The sequence below is a fragment of the Equus przewalskii genome, chromosome 6 (assembly GCF_037783145.1).
Source record: "Equus przewalskii isolate Varuska chromosome 6, EquPr2, whole genome shotgun sequence".
Lineage (NCBI taxonomy): Eukaryota > Metazoa > Chordata > Mammalia > Perissodactyla > Equidae > Equus > Equus przewalskii.
This window is the reverse complement of record NC_091836.1, coordinates 83,093,440-83,106,773: the sequence shown is the minus strand read 5'-3', so window position 1 is coordinate 83,106,773 and position 13,334 is coordinate 83,093,440. Positions and strand designations below refer to the sequence as shown.

Sequence of the window (13,334 nt, the reverse complement as noted above, 5' to 3'; positions counted from 1 at the left end):
TCTCTTACTACTTATAAAGAATAACGTTATGCAGGAGGGACGGGGCAAGATGCCTTTCTGAAGAATAGTAGAGCAGAAAGACAAATAACAAAATTCTTAAGGATGTACGTTTTCCTCCCCAAATCAAATTTATATTAGTTAAGTAATTTATTGAGATTGACTTGTCTCAAGGTTTTGGTTTTTTCCTTATTATCTTTTCTTTTAATTCAAGATGTACCTATTTGATTGATCCTACTCTGTTTACTTAACATACGATGATTTAGTTGACTGCTGTGCACTCTTCTAGTCTCTGGGTGTGCAAGGACCAATATGTCTTACTTCCCCTAGCTGCAAAGGACATAATGATGGGAGACTGAGAAAACAAAGCCAGAAATTGTAGTGTAGTGTAGTGTGGTGTGTAGGAGTCACTACACGGGGTGATGGGCGCTCTGGGATGCTCTTCGGAAACCTCAGCACCCAGGGGAAGTTTCTGATTGATCGAGTCTTGAGGTATTGGTAAGAAACACATTAAGAGTATAGAGTTGGGAGAGAAGGGATGACATCCCAGGAAGAAGGAACAGAATTTGTGACAACATGGGGGTATTTTTGTGGGAAGGAATTTCTCATGTCAGGTTTTCTTGAAATAGGAATTGTCCTTTCTAAATTGGTGGCTCTGTGATGCTTTCTTTTCTTACTTGGATTCCTTGCTGTTGCTAATTGCTTACTTGATTTGATTGATTCATATTTCAGAACCATAGGCTTATGGTACACAGCTATTTTGAAAAGAGTCAGGATAAATTTAAAAATTACATAAACTCGGATATACCGTGCTATGGAGAACCTGCCTGCCACTCTTTTGGAACACAGTAGGCTTTTGTACACTGTTATGAAGTAATTATTAAATGTATATGCATCAATGTAATAAGCTAATGATACTGCATTGAGGTTGCTGACTTTTGAGAACAGAACATTAAATTGAGAGAACAAACTACCTGAAAGGATTAAAGGGAACAATACCTTGAGCTCAAATAGGGCCAGGAATAATTCATATTCTGGTCAGCCAGAGTGGAAAACTTCACTGCTCTTGCGCTGTCGGGGAGTTCGCTTGGCTGGGTTTTCTTCGGGTAGTGAGGCAGAATTAGACCTAAACGAAATGCTGTTGTGGTTCTACAAGGGGTTCCCAGACCCACCTCCAGTGTGCGTCTGTGCAGGCTTCCCCACACCAACAAGCAGTTCTCGGACGCCAGCAGGGTGTCTGAGAATTAACTCAGTTCTGAAACTATCTACCAGGAGATAGAAGCAATTCCACAGGCCACGGCTCAGGCCCACGAGATGACCCTCCACTGCAGGTGCCAGTCACCAGCCCAGGTTGTTACCCGTGCTTCTGACAGACTGGCTGTGAATCAGAGATTCCCACGACACCCTCCTCGGGTTCGATTCATTGCTAGAGTAGCTCACAGAACTCAAGAAAATCAGTTTACTCACTAGATTACTAATTTATTACAGAGGATATTAAAGGATGGGAAGCAACAGCCAGTGAAGAGATACATAGGGCTAGGTCCCAGACAAAGAAGCTTCTGTCCTTGTGGAACTTGGGGCGGGGCCCAGTGGCACTCTGGTTCCTCAACACTGGAAGCTCTCCAGAATAGGGCGACGAGCTGTCTTTGGAGGTTTTTATGGAGGCTTCATTATGTAGTCTTGATTGACTGTGTGACTGGCCATTGGCAGTTGATTCAACCTCAAGCCCCTCCTTCCCTCCCAGGAAATCAGGGAGTGGGGCTGAAAGTTCTAATCCTCTGATCACCTGGCTGGTTTTCCTGACAACCAGCCCCAACCCTTGGGTGGGGTCCGACAGTCAGTTCATTAACATAACAAAGACACCTTAGCCACTTTCCGCATTTAGGAAATTCCAAGGGTTTTGGGAGCTGTGAGCCAGGAACTATAGAAGACCACTACATATTTTCAAGAAATACATTTTGTTCATCTAAATGACCAACATATAGTTCTTACAAATCATAATATCGCAGGTACTGTATAACAAAACCTAAAGCACAGCCCAAAAGGATCAAACTGTTTCCAAGTAACTGCATCTCAGGAGAAAAGCTCAAGAATATATAGTGTTGATGCAAAGTAACCAGTAACCAGTCTATGGATGAGAGAAGTAAGGTGACCTTAACTTGAGCCAGGGGGAGGATTGTAGTCCAGGAAGGCTGTCTTCACGAAGGAAGAAAGCGTTCAGGAGAAACACGGTTTTCATACATTAAACACGCCCAGAATGCATGCTCATTAAGTTCCACAGAGGTGGTTAGTTGTAAATGAGCAGGTGAAAATGACCCTGGTGTTGGGACATGGAACTTATTTTAGTACTAATGTGGGAGTTACCCATAGGGTGTTTCCAGTAGGGCATTCCTGGCTTTGTAGGAGGAGAAGTGTGGGTTCTTATTTTAATTGTTAAAGCAGATGTATGAAGTATGTTTGATAGGCCTTAAATCAGGCTTTCTTTTTCTTCAACCCGCATCAGTTTTGAATCAGAATAGTTGCCCCATTTACCCCAGTATGTGAAAATATCTTGTCATTAGAATACACACTGTTCCTACCTGGCATTCTATAATACTAGAACCCAATAGGTAAAAATCCGGTACCCAAGCATCCACTTAAAAATTACTAAGCGTGTAAAGAAGCAGGAAAGTAGGACCCATAATAAGGAGAAAAAACAATGAATAGAAACAGATGCAGAAATGAAATAGATGATAGAATTAGTGAGTAGGGATGTTAAAACAGTTGTTATAACTACATTTCACATGTTCAAGAAGCTAGAGAAGAGACTGTTAAGCAGAGACATGGAACATGTAAAAAGATCACAATCAAACTTCCAGAAATTAAAACTGCAATGCCAGATGAGACTCACAGCAGAAGTAATGGCTGAGACATTTCTACATTTGATGAAAATTGTACATAAGAAATATGGAGAAAATTACAAGGCACATTACAATGAAATTGCTTGGTAGAAGCGATAAAGAGAAAATCTGAAAAATAACCAGAGGGAAAAAACCATATTACGTATAGAGGAACAAAAATAAGTATGACAGCAGTCGTGATTATTTCTCATAGAAAACGATGCAAACCTGAAGATAATGGTGCTCTGTCTTAAGTACTGAAGGAAAAAACTGTCACCTAGAATTCAAAACCCACTAGATATTTATTTCAAAAGTGAAGGTGGAATAAAGACATTTTCCAGATGTATAAAAGGTGAAAGAACTCATTTACTAGCAGACCTGCGTTACAAGAAATGTGAAAAGAGGGAAAATGATACCAAATAGAAATCTGGATTTATACGAAGAAGTGAAGAGCACTGGAAATGGTAATTATTTGGGTAAATATAAATTGCTTTTATTATTTAAATCTCTTTAAAACATAATTGGATGTTTAAAGCAAAAATAATGTATTGTGAGGTAAAAGGTAATAAAAATAAAAAAGCAGGAGAGAGAAACATACTATTGTGATAAGATTCTTAAACTGTACGTGGATTGGTGTAATATCATTTGAATTAGGCTGTAACGATTGAAAAATGTATATTATAAACTCTAAAAAAAATCATTAAAGTTACGGATATATAGGTCATTGGCAAACAAAAGAGATAAAATGAGATCATTAAAAAAATACAATTAACCCAAAAGAAAGCAGGAAAAGGATAAGTAGGAAAAGAATACATACGGGGATAGTGAACAGATTTCAAGATGACTCCACTGTATCGGTAATTGCATTAAATGTAATTTATGTGAACACCTCAGTTAAAAGGCAGACATTGTCAGATTGGATAAAAAAGCAAAACTCTATCAGAAATCTGCTTTAAATGTAAAGACACAAATAGGTTAAAGGTAAAAGGGTGGGGTAAGATATACTGTGCTAACACTAATGGGAAAAAAGTCGGAGTGGCTATATAAATGTCAAAGTAGATTTCTGAGCAAGGAATATTACCAGGAACGCAGAAGATGATTTCAAAACGAGAAGAGATTGATTCGTGAAGAGGGTATATAACAGTCCTAAACATTCGTGCCCCTAATACCAGCTTCAAAATTCCTGAAGCAAAAATTGAAAGAACTGCAAAGAGAAATGGACATGTTCACAGTTCAGGTCAGAAATTTCATCACCCCTGTCAACAATTGAGAAGTAGAAAGAAAATGAGTAATGATATACAGGTGGCTCGAACAGCACTATCCAACAACTTAGCCTAATTGACATCTAGTGAACACACCACCCAGGACCAGCAGTGCACACATCCTTTTGAAATGAGAATGGGTCATAAAACAAGTCTTAATAAACTTAAAAGGATTTTAGTCAGACAACATGTGTTCTTTGACCACAGTGGAATTAAATTGGAAATCAAGAAGAGAAAGATAACTAGGAAATCTCCAAATATGTGGAAACTTCCAGCTAGTCCTTGGTTCAGAGAAAAAATGAAAAGGGGACTTGTGAAATGTTATGAGCTGAATGAAAATTAAAACACAACATAGCAAAATTTGTGGGATCTACCAAAGAAGTATAAGGAGAAATTTACAGAACTAAATACTTGTGTTAGAAAAGAAAAAAAGTCTCAAAGCAATGACTTTAGCTTCTGCCTAAAGAAACTAGAAGAAAAAGAGCAAATTAAAACCGTACTAATCAGAAGAAGGGAAATAAGCTGAATATGGAAGCCAATGAAAAAAAAATGGAAAAACCATAGAAAAAATAAATAAAAACCAAAAATTGGTTTTTAGAAGATCAAAGTGACAAATCTGGCCAGAATGACCAGGTAAAAGAGAGAAGACACAAATTACCAGCATCAGTAATGGGAAAGTACCATTACTTCAGCTCTTACAGATATTTAAAAGGTAATGAAGAAATACTATAAACAACTTTATACCGATAGATCAGCAAATTAGATGAAATAGACATAGTTTTTGAAAGGCACATACTGCCAAAGCTGACTCAAGAAAAAATAGATACCCTGAAGAGTACCGTATCTGTAAAATAAATGTAATTTGTTGTAAAAACCTTCCTTCAAAGAAAAGTCCAAGCCCAGATCCATTCACCAGTGAATTGTACCAAACCGATTTTGCTGAAACTGTCCAGAAAATTGGAGAGAGAATTCTTCCAACTCACTTTATGAAACCATCACTGCTCTGATGCCAAAACCAGACAGAGATACAAGAAAATGACAGTCCAGTATCTCTCATAAACATAGATGTAAAACTTTTAAATAAAATTTTAGTAAATAGAATTCAACAATACATGACAAGGACAATGCATCCTCTCTCCGGTGCGGTTTGTTTCAGGAATGCAGTGTTGGTTTAGCATGTGAAAATGAATCAATATAATTCACCATATTAACAGACTGAAAAGGAAAAATCATATGATCTCAGCAGATGCAGAAAAAAACTTTTGAGAAAATTCAGCTTCCATTCCTGATAAAAGCTTTTTACAAATGGAATAGTCAATCTGATAAAGGGCATCTACAATAAAACCCTACAACTAATAGCATACTCAGTGGTGGGAGACTGAGTGCTTTGTCCCTAAGATCAAAAACAAGGCAAAAGTCTCCTCTCACCACTGCTGTCACTGTCCTGGAGGTTCTGGGCAGTGAGGTGAGGCCAGAAGGAGAAAGAAAAGGCGTCCGTGTCAGAAAGGAAGCAAGAAAACTGTCTGTATTAGCAAATGGCGTGGTTGTGTATGTGGAAAAGCCTACGGCATTTACAGAACAGCTAGACGAGTGAGTTTAGCATATTTCCAGAGTATAACATAAGTAAACAAAAATTGTCCTATGTTTGTAGAGAAAAATGAACGTCATTGAAAAAAGACCAGAAGACTCTCTTAGTGACAGCTTCCTAAATTTTCTTTTTTTTCCCCCATTTGTATTTTCTATCTTTTCTCCAAGTGTTTGCTTTTGTGGTAATGACAGCAATGAAAGTCATTTTTTCAGAAATATAATTTTTTGGCCCCATTATCTAAATGTCATATAGTTTGATAATTTTAGGTAAATAGCACTATTCCAACCTTTTTACATTTAAAATACATAGGCTATTTACTTATATTTGATGAATGTTTTTTGTTTTCGCCATTTTATATGTCGTCAGCTGTGCCATCCTTCCTTCACCTTCTAATGTGAGGGCTTGTGATCCTATTCTTGATTCATTTCTTCCCATGTATTTGTTGAGCATCTCCCGTGTACCAGGTCCTGGGGATGCTGAGACAAAGAAGACCCTGCATCTCTTGAGGCTTTCTCTCCTCTCCATCCGTGCCTCTCTACATTTTCTCTCTTGGCTTCCTGTGTTCTGGCCATTCTAGGCTCTTTCACTTCCTGGAGCTCAGCAGGCCCATTCTTCCTCAGGGCCCTCACATGTGCTGTTTCCTTTGTCAGGGATACTTCCTTGCTCCACCTCACTAACTCCAGACTCTATTTAGTTCTTAGCTTAAGGATCACTTCCTCAGGGAAGCTTTCTCTGACCTGCCGACAGGGTTACACACTCTCGTAGCACCTTGTACTTTTCCTCCCCAGAATTTATTACTGTTGTATTTAATGCTTTTGAGTAATCATTTGACTGAAGTCTTGTTTCCGTCACAAGTATGTTCTTCTGAGTCGTTCTGCAGAGCTGGGCTTCAGGTATTAAATTTCTTGGTTCATCTTATGACAGACCAGCGTGGCCTCTGGCTGGATCCACAGTGCAGTCTGTGGCCGAGGACCAGATGGAGTAGATCTAATTGTTAGCACTGTGCCTCACACACACCTCTCGGAATTTCAGGTAACACAGGAAGAAGGGCAGCAGTTAGCACGACAACTCAAGGTGACCTACATGGAGGCGTCAGCAAAGATTAGGATGAACGTCGATCAAGCTTTCCATGAACTTGTCCGGGTTATAAGGTGAGCAAAGCACATTCCAGAAGTTTGTTTTCATTTACTGAATTTGACAAGTAGTCACACTGTGCTTTTTAAAACCATCAACAGAGAAGAAAAAAAATTACCATTAAGTGTTTTTTAGTAACAAAGAAGAAATTGTATGTAGGAGTGGTTCTGTTCTAGGGGTTAATAATGCCGTGTTAAAAGTTTTAATTAAGGACATGTTTTATTGTAGATGCTTCTCCGTGTAGAACCTAACTTAATTAGATTGAAGTAGAGAGTACTCATAGGGCTTTTGAAAAGGACCTGTGCAGCTTCCAGAGCTGGCGGTGGTGGTATGAAGAGTGATGACAGCAGCTGACATTCGAGTGGGGATCTCTGCCAGACCCCGCGCTCAGTGCCTTACATGGGTTATTACATTTAATCCTCACCACAGCCCAATAAGCTAAATACTTTCCTTTATCCCCACTTACAGATGAGAAAACAGGTACAGAGAGGTTAAATCACTGGTTCAAAGTTTAGACGTCTTAAATGAAGGCAGAGCTGGGACTTGAGTCCGTATCTCTGATTCCAGAGCCTGTGCTCATAGCTTTGCTTCTTGCCGGCCTCCTCCTCCCAGGCTGAGTAAACTAGATAGCAGAGACCCAGCTGTCCCATGGGCCGTGAAGTGTAATATCCAGACTGCACAGAGTTTTTCTGTTAGCCGGCCTCTGAGGCCCTTGTGGTTCAGAAAGTGTTGATGGGTTCCAGGAAGTTTGAGGTGATGGGCAAGGTCGGCTGGAGTTACCTGTGTGTGTTTGTGTATGAGCAAGATGGAGTTGCTTTACTGGGGGGGGGGAGGCGGGGGGAGGGGGTGCCTCATTTGATTATTTTGAGTCTTGGTAACCTGGCCCTCCTTCACCCGCTGCTCTCTAGATCCACTGGTTTCTCTGCTGGTTAGATAGTTGGACAGGTGTGTGGAGTGGGCTGGTGTTAATTGTGTGTCTAAGGTGAATTGACCTCTGAGCTATGGGCTGCTTGTACTTTTTTCAGCCCCTTGCCCCAGGGCCTTCTCTTGGGGGGGTGCAGTGGTGGAGACTATAGTTTTTTTATTTTTTAGTAGTTTGTTAAAAATAGAAGTTCCGTTATTTTTTAAATTAATACAGAGTTTGAATTTTGCGAGATGAAAAGAGTCCTGGAGATGGATGGTGGTGCTGGTTGTACAACATTGTGAATATTTTTAATGCCATTGAATTGTAAACTTAAGAATGGTAAGATGGTAAATTTTACGTGCATTTTACCACACGCACGCCGATGAAGCAGTGCCTTCTTGAAATAATTTTTACTGCCATTTTGAAATATTTTGTCCTTGGTTTTGACACTCCCGGTTTGGAGGCTCAGAGTTATTTATACCCATCAGTCACACAGGAGAGAGAAGGGGGCAGAGGAGGCATTTTTATGCCAGGCCCTGTTAGGCATTTAAACATAACCTCTTCTTTAATCCTCGTAGCAGCTGTGAAAGGTAGGTTCTTATTACTTGCTTCTAGCGCTCCACGGCTCAGAGAGGTCAGCTACCGTGTCTAATGCTGACCTGCGGCTAAGACGTGGCGGAACAGGCAGAGGAACGGCCCGCCTCGTGAGGCTGTCTGCTCTGTTGCACCTGGTGATGGGCGTTTCTTCTGGAGTGTACCTGCGAGGCACGGAATTTCAAATTGGGAAGGGAGCTTAGGGGTTATTGAGTTCAGCATTTCATCTGATTCAAGCCTCGCTCGTTAATGGAGCTCATTAATGGAACGCGACAGCTCTGCTGATGCTGGCGTTGAAGCATTTGTGCCTCCCCCAACACCCAGAGACTTGCTTTGATTCCCTGGTTGAAATTTAATGCTGAAAAGCCTATGCACGTAAACCAGACTCGTCCAGAAATAACCTGCGCTTGTAATAATATATTACCAAGAAGGCAGTTATATCTAGGTTTTTCTGTCTTACAGGAAGTTTCAGGAGCAGGAATGTCCTCCTTCACCAGAACCAACGCGGAAAGAAAAAGACAAGAAAGGCTGCCATTGTGTCATTTTCTAAGAATCCCCTGAGTTTTAGCTACCAACTGCCAGGAAAAGCCCTCATCTTCTCTTCTTACGGTTTACGTCACGTTGGTACCTTTCTAGCCTTAGACGGATGCCCACCGTGGTAGCCTTAGACCAAGAAGCTGGCTAGTCCTTTCCGTGAAGCTCATCCTATGGTCATTTTCAGACAAATTGAAAGGAAACACTAAGGCTGCTTCAAAGATTATCTGATTCCTTTAAAATATATATCTATATACACAGACACATTCTTTTTTAAGGGCTTACATTTTAATAGGGATGAATCAGTTTTGGAACCTAAGCTGTTTGCCAGGCTGAAGTCATAGGTTGTGAAATAACTTTTAACTTCTGGAATCATATTGCCTACTGTTACTCTAAATAGAAACATAAGGAGTTTTTTTAAAAATGTGAATTTTTGCCTGTCTCTAAAAATTTTGATGTCAACGTTAGTTAACTTTAAATACACTGAATTGAATCCACATAAGTGAGGCATCTCAGACCTTTACTAAAGCTACAGCCTTTGTTTTCCAGTGGCCAAAATACCAAAATGCCTATTGTATTTATAGATTAAAAACTACGTATAAAGCCTTTATTATTACTGCTACTCTTAAAGATGATAATACTCTGTGTGGTCGAATATTTGGTCTCATTCTGGACTTAGGCATTTCAATGTTCTTGATTTTTTAATTTAACTCTTTTCACAGCCATGTTGAGAGTAAAAATAAATAATTTCTGTCTGTCTTCCTTTTTCAAGTATTTCTGGATAAGGGATTCAAAAAAAACTAAAACTGTTTTTGTTTGTAATATAAAATATGGAATTGATCTTTCCAGGGTCAGAGATGATTAATGTTTTTGCTATATACTTTTATACATTATTTTCTTATCAAACTAGTTAACAAGTATTTTTATATGTTTGTAAGCAAATATGCTTTCACAGCATACCTTGTGTATATGTAAAGATAAGTATTTAATTCTCACTGTTCACTTTTAACTGACAAAGAAGAAAAAAGTGAAAACTACAGAAACTGTGGTAGAACTTACTTGCTATTCTGGTCCTGGTTGTGCCCCCCTTTGGCCAGTCACGTACCTACTCAAGAAATCTTCCCGAGAGAGTACAACAGGACGAGACTCTGAAATCACTTTCGACATCCCCTACTAGATATTGACTGTTAGATCAAGTAGTAAGTGCAAAGCTTTTAATTGACAATTAGCGTAACTGTGGATGGCTTCTGATTTTGTTTTTAATTCTGTGGATTGTGTTTAAACAATTCAAAAGTATGTTCCTGATTTTGAGATACTAAGTGGTATTGCACAGTTGTCACTTTACTGAACGTGTACAACAGTCCCATGAAGTTTATAAAGCGTACCCTTGTATAGCTTCAGGTGCTAGAATTAAAATTGATCTATTACAAGATGATGCTTGATGACTGGTTATTTTGGTAATTTCTTGAAGGAATGAGTGTTGGAGGAAACCTATTTTAGTAGTTCTATGCCTTGTCCCAGCACTGCCTTAGGATTTGAATCTAAAAATCAATATTAGTTAGGAGGTGAACTTGCAGTGAAATGGCTTGGTGTTCCTAGTGATTTCTTGAATATTTTCTTAAGTCAGTGTTTCTTCAGCTTTTTCTGTGAAGTGCTCCTGACAGAGAACCCCAGCCCTAGAAGAGAGAGGAGGGTGAATCCCTCCACATATGCCCTTCTGAGGATGAAGCCTCAAACGAAGCACACACATTTATTTGAATGCTAATTAAAATTACTGCCCAGGAAGATACCACCTTTATCCTGTGGCTTTTGATACTATAGCACTATTACTTATCCTTGTTAGTACTTTCAGTAAGGAAAGTTTTTTATTTATCATGAGTAACTTCATGTAGCAAGAGACTGTCTACGTAATATCCAGATTTAATGGGAAACCTTTCATTTTGTTCTGAACAGATAATTTGTGGCAAAGCAGCTTGAAAGTTAAATTTTGTTGTCTCAACTTACTTCGTTTTTTCTCTGTGTGCTTCACTTTGGATAATTTTTATTGCTACATCTTCAAGTTCCCTGACATTTTCTTCTGCATTTGTTTTAATCTGCTGTTGATCCCATCTAATGAATTTTTCATTTCAGACACTGTGTTTTTTCCCTCTGTAGAAGTTCTGTTTGGTTCTTTTTTGTGTCTTCTATTTCCTTCCTCCTCATGTTGTGCGTTTATTTCTCTTATCCAGCCTCTCAACTGAGTTCCCAGAGAGTTGAGTCTAATGCCTTATCTGTTGTGTGAATGCAGTAACCTCTCATCTGTGCATCTAGAATGGTTCTAGCTGTGTACCACCCTTGAGAGAATTGAGAATGTAGTCCCTCAAATAACTTTTTATAGGGCTTAATTCTCTTGCAGAACCCTCGTTGAGAATGGCTGCTTTGAGTATTTGAACATGGTTATAGTGTTGTGTTAACGCCTTTGTCCTGAGCCCATCATCTCTAATTTTTGGGTCTGTTTCTATTGACTGTTTTTCCTCTAGGTATGGGTTACATTTATCTGCTTTTTTTGCATGTCTGGTAAGTTTCGATTGGATGCTGGACGTTGTGTGTTTTATGTTGTTGGGTGCCTGGGTTTTGTTGTCTTCCTCTGAAGATGGTTGGGCTTTGTTCTAGTAGTCAGTTAATTTACTTGCAGTTCAGTTTGGTCCTTTCAAGGCTTGTTTTTAAGCTTCATTCAATCTCAAGTAGCTGTTTTCTTTGGGTGGTTTAGCTCCACTGCTAAGGTCTGGCCCTTTTGGGGTCTCTCTTGAATGCTCTGCATAGTCAGTGAGGACTCTTCAGTTTGGTTAGTTGGAGCTCAAACAATTCCCAGCCTCCTGCAGTTTCACCCTCTACGTGTGTATCTTAATATTCAGCAAAGACTCATTGACCCTATGCATATTTTTGGAGCTCTTTTTCTGGGTAACTGTCTCCCCTCCAGGACTTTGTCTTGCAACTTTCAGCTGCCTCCAACTCCCTAATCTCCAGTTTCTGTCTTTTCAGCTCAGGGAAGCATTGTGCCCTGCTTGGAACCCCCCCTCCCCTGTACAGTCTGGAATGTGCCTCCAGGCGGAAAGCCAGGGCAATCTTATGGTTTACCTTACTTGTTTCTCTTCCATCAGGCATTGTAGTCCTGTGTTGCCTGGTGTATAATGTCTGAAAACAGTTGTTTCACATATTTAGTCCAGTGTTCTGATTGTCTAAGGTAGGAGCAGAAATCGAGTTCCTGTCACTCCATTATGATTGGAGGCCTAAGTCTCTCCCGTTTGATTTCCATCATAAAATCAGAGGAGCCTGGAATCCCTCTTAATCTCTGACTTGAAATCTTATCTCACAAGAATGGCCAGTCTCAGGGCCGGCCCTGTGGCCGAGTGGTTAAGTTTGCATGCTCTGCTTTGGCGGCCTAGGTTTTGCCAGTTTGGACCTGGGCGTGGACCTACATGCTGCTCGTCAGCCATGCTGTGGTGGCATCCCACTTAGAAGAACTAGAATGACTTCTAACTAGGATATACAACTATGTCCTGGGGCTTTGGGGAGAGAAAAAAAAAAAAGAAGATTGGCAGCAGACGTTAGCTCGGGGCCAGTCTTCCTCACCAAAAAAAATAAGGAATGGCCATCTCAAGGCATGAATAGTCCTTGTCTGTGTGGCCGTTTTTTTCTCTTTGGCTGAGGGGGTTGGCAAACTTTTTCTGTAGAGGGCCAGATAGTAATATCATCTTGGGCTTTGTGGGCCATGTGGTCTCTGTCCCAGGTGCTCAACTCCACCATTGTAGCACTGAAGCAGCCATAAACAGTGTCTAAACATATGAATGTGGCTGTGTTCCAATAAAACTTTATTTGTGGACACTGAAATTTGTATCTCATATCATTTTCACATGTCATGAAAATTCATCATCTTTTGAATTTTTCCCCCAAAATTCGTTTAAAATTGTAAGAACCATTCTGTACTAAAACAGATGGGAGACTGGATTTGATCTGTGGGCCGTGGTTTGCCAGGCCTGCTCTGTAGCACATTTAGCATTTGAGGTTACGTTGCCAGCTTTAGGATCTCTTATGTCTATATATGTGGAAATTCTTTCAAACAGGATTTCCTGAATTGACAGTCATGAATTTCTGTCCTAGGAATTGTCTTGCTATTGTTGTTTGTTTAGGGATTTACGGTATTTCAGAGTTGGACATTATGCCCTATTGACATACATCTTGCATTGATGATTCTCAAAATTTGAGGCTTCAGAGTTCTATGATATAAATTGGTCCCTATATCATTTGACTTTTAAATTTTGATGTAACAAGTCTGTGTATACTTAAGGTCTAGCCTGTTCTTTTCTAACTTTCATCACCACTTGTTTTAATTTCTTTTCCCATTCCTATACGTAATGGTCCCATTGAACAGCTAACTGGCAGGTACATAGGAGGAGATAAGG

The 13,334-nt window shown here is 39.7% G+C and overlaps 1 protein-coding gene across 3 annotated transcripts in view; it reads left to right on the top strand.

Moving 5' to 3' along the window:
* Positions 1–10,322, top strand: part of RRAS2 (RAS related 2) — a 70,143-nt gene extending 59,821 nt beyond the window's left edge. For all 3 annotated transcript variants that reach the window (XM_070626407.1, XM_070626406.1, XM_070626408.1), the window contains exons 5-6: positions 6,759–6,877; positions 8,821–10,322. In XM_070626407.1, coding sequence (XP_070482508.1) covers positions 6,759–6,877; positions 8,821–8,908 — 207 coding nt within the window. In that variant the 3' untranslated portion in view covers positions 8,909–10,322. The remainder of the gene's footprint in view (positions 1–6,758; positions 6,878–8,820) is intronic.
* Positions 10,323–13,334: the final 3,012 nt, after the last annotated feature.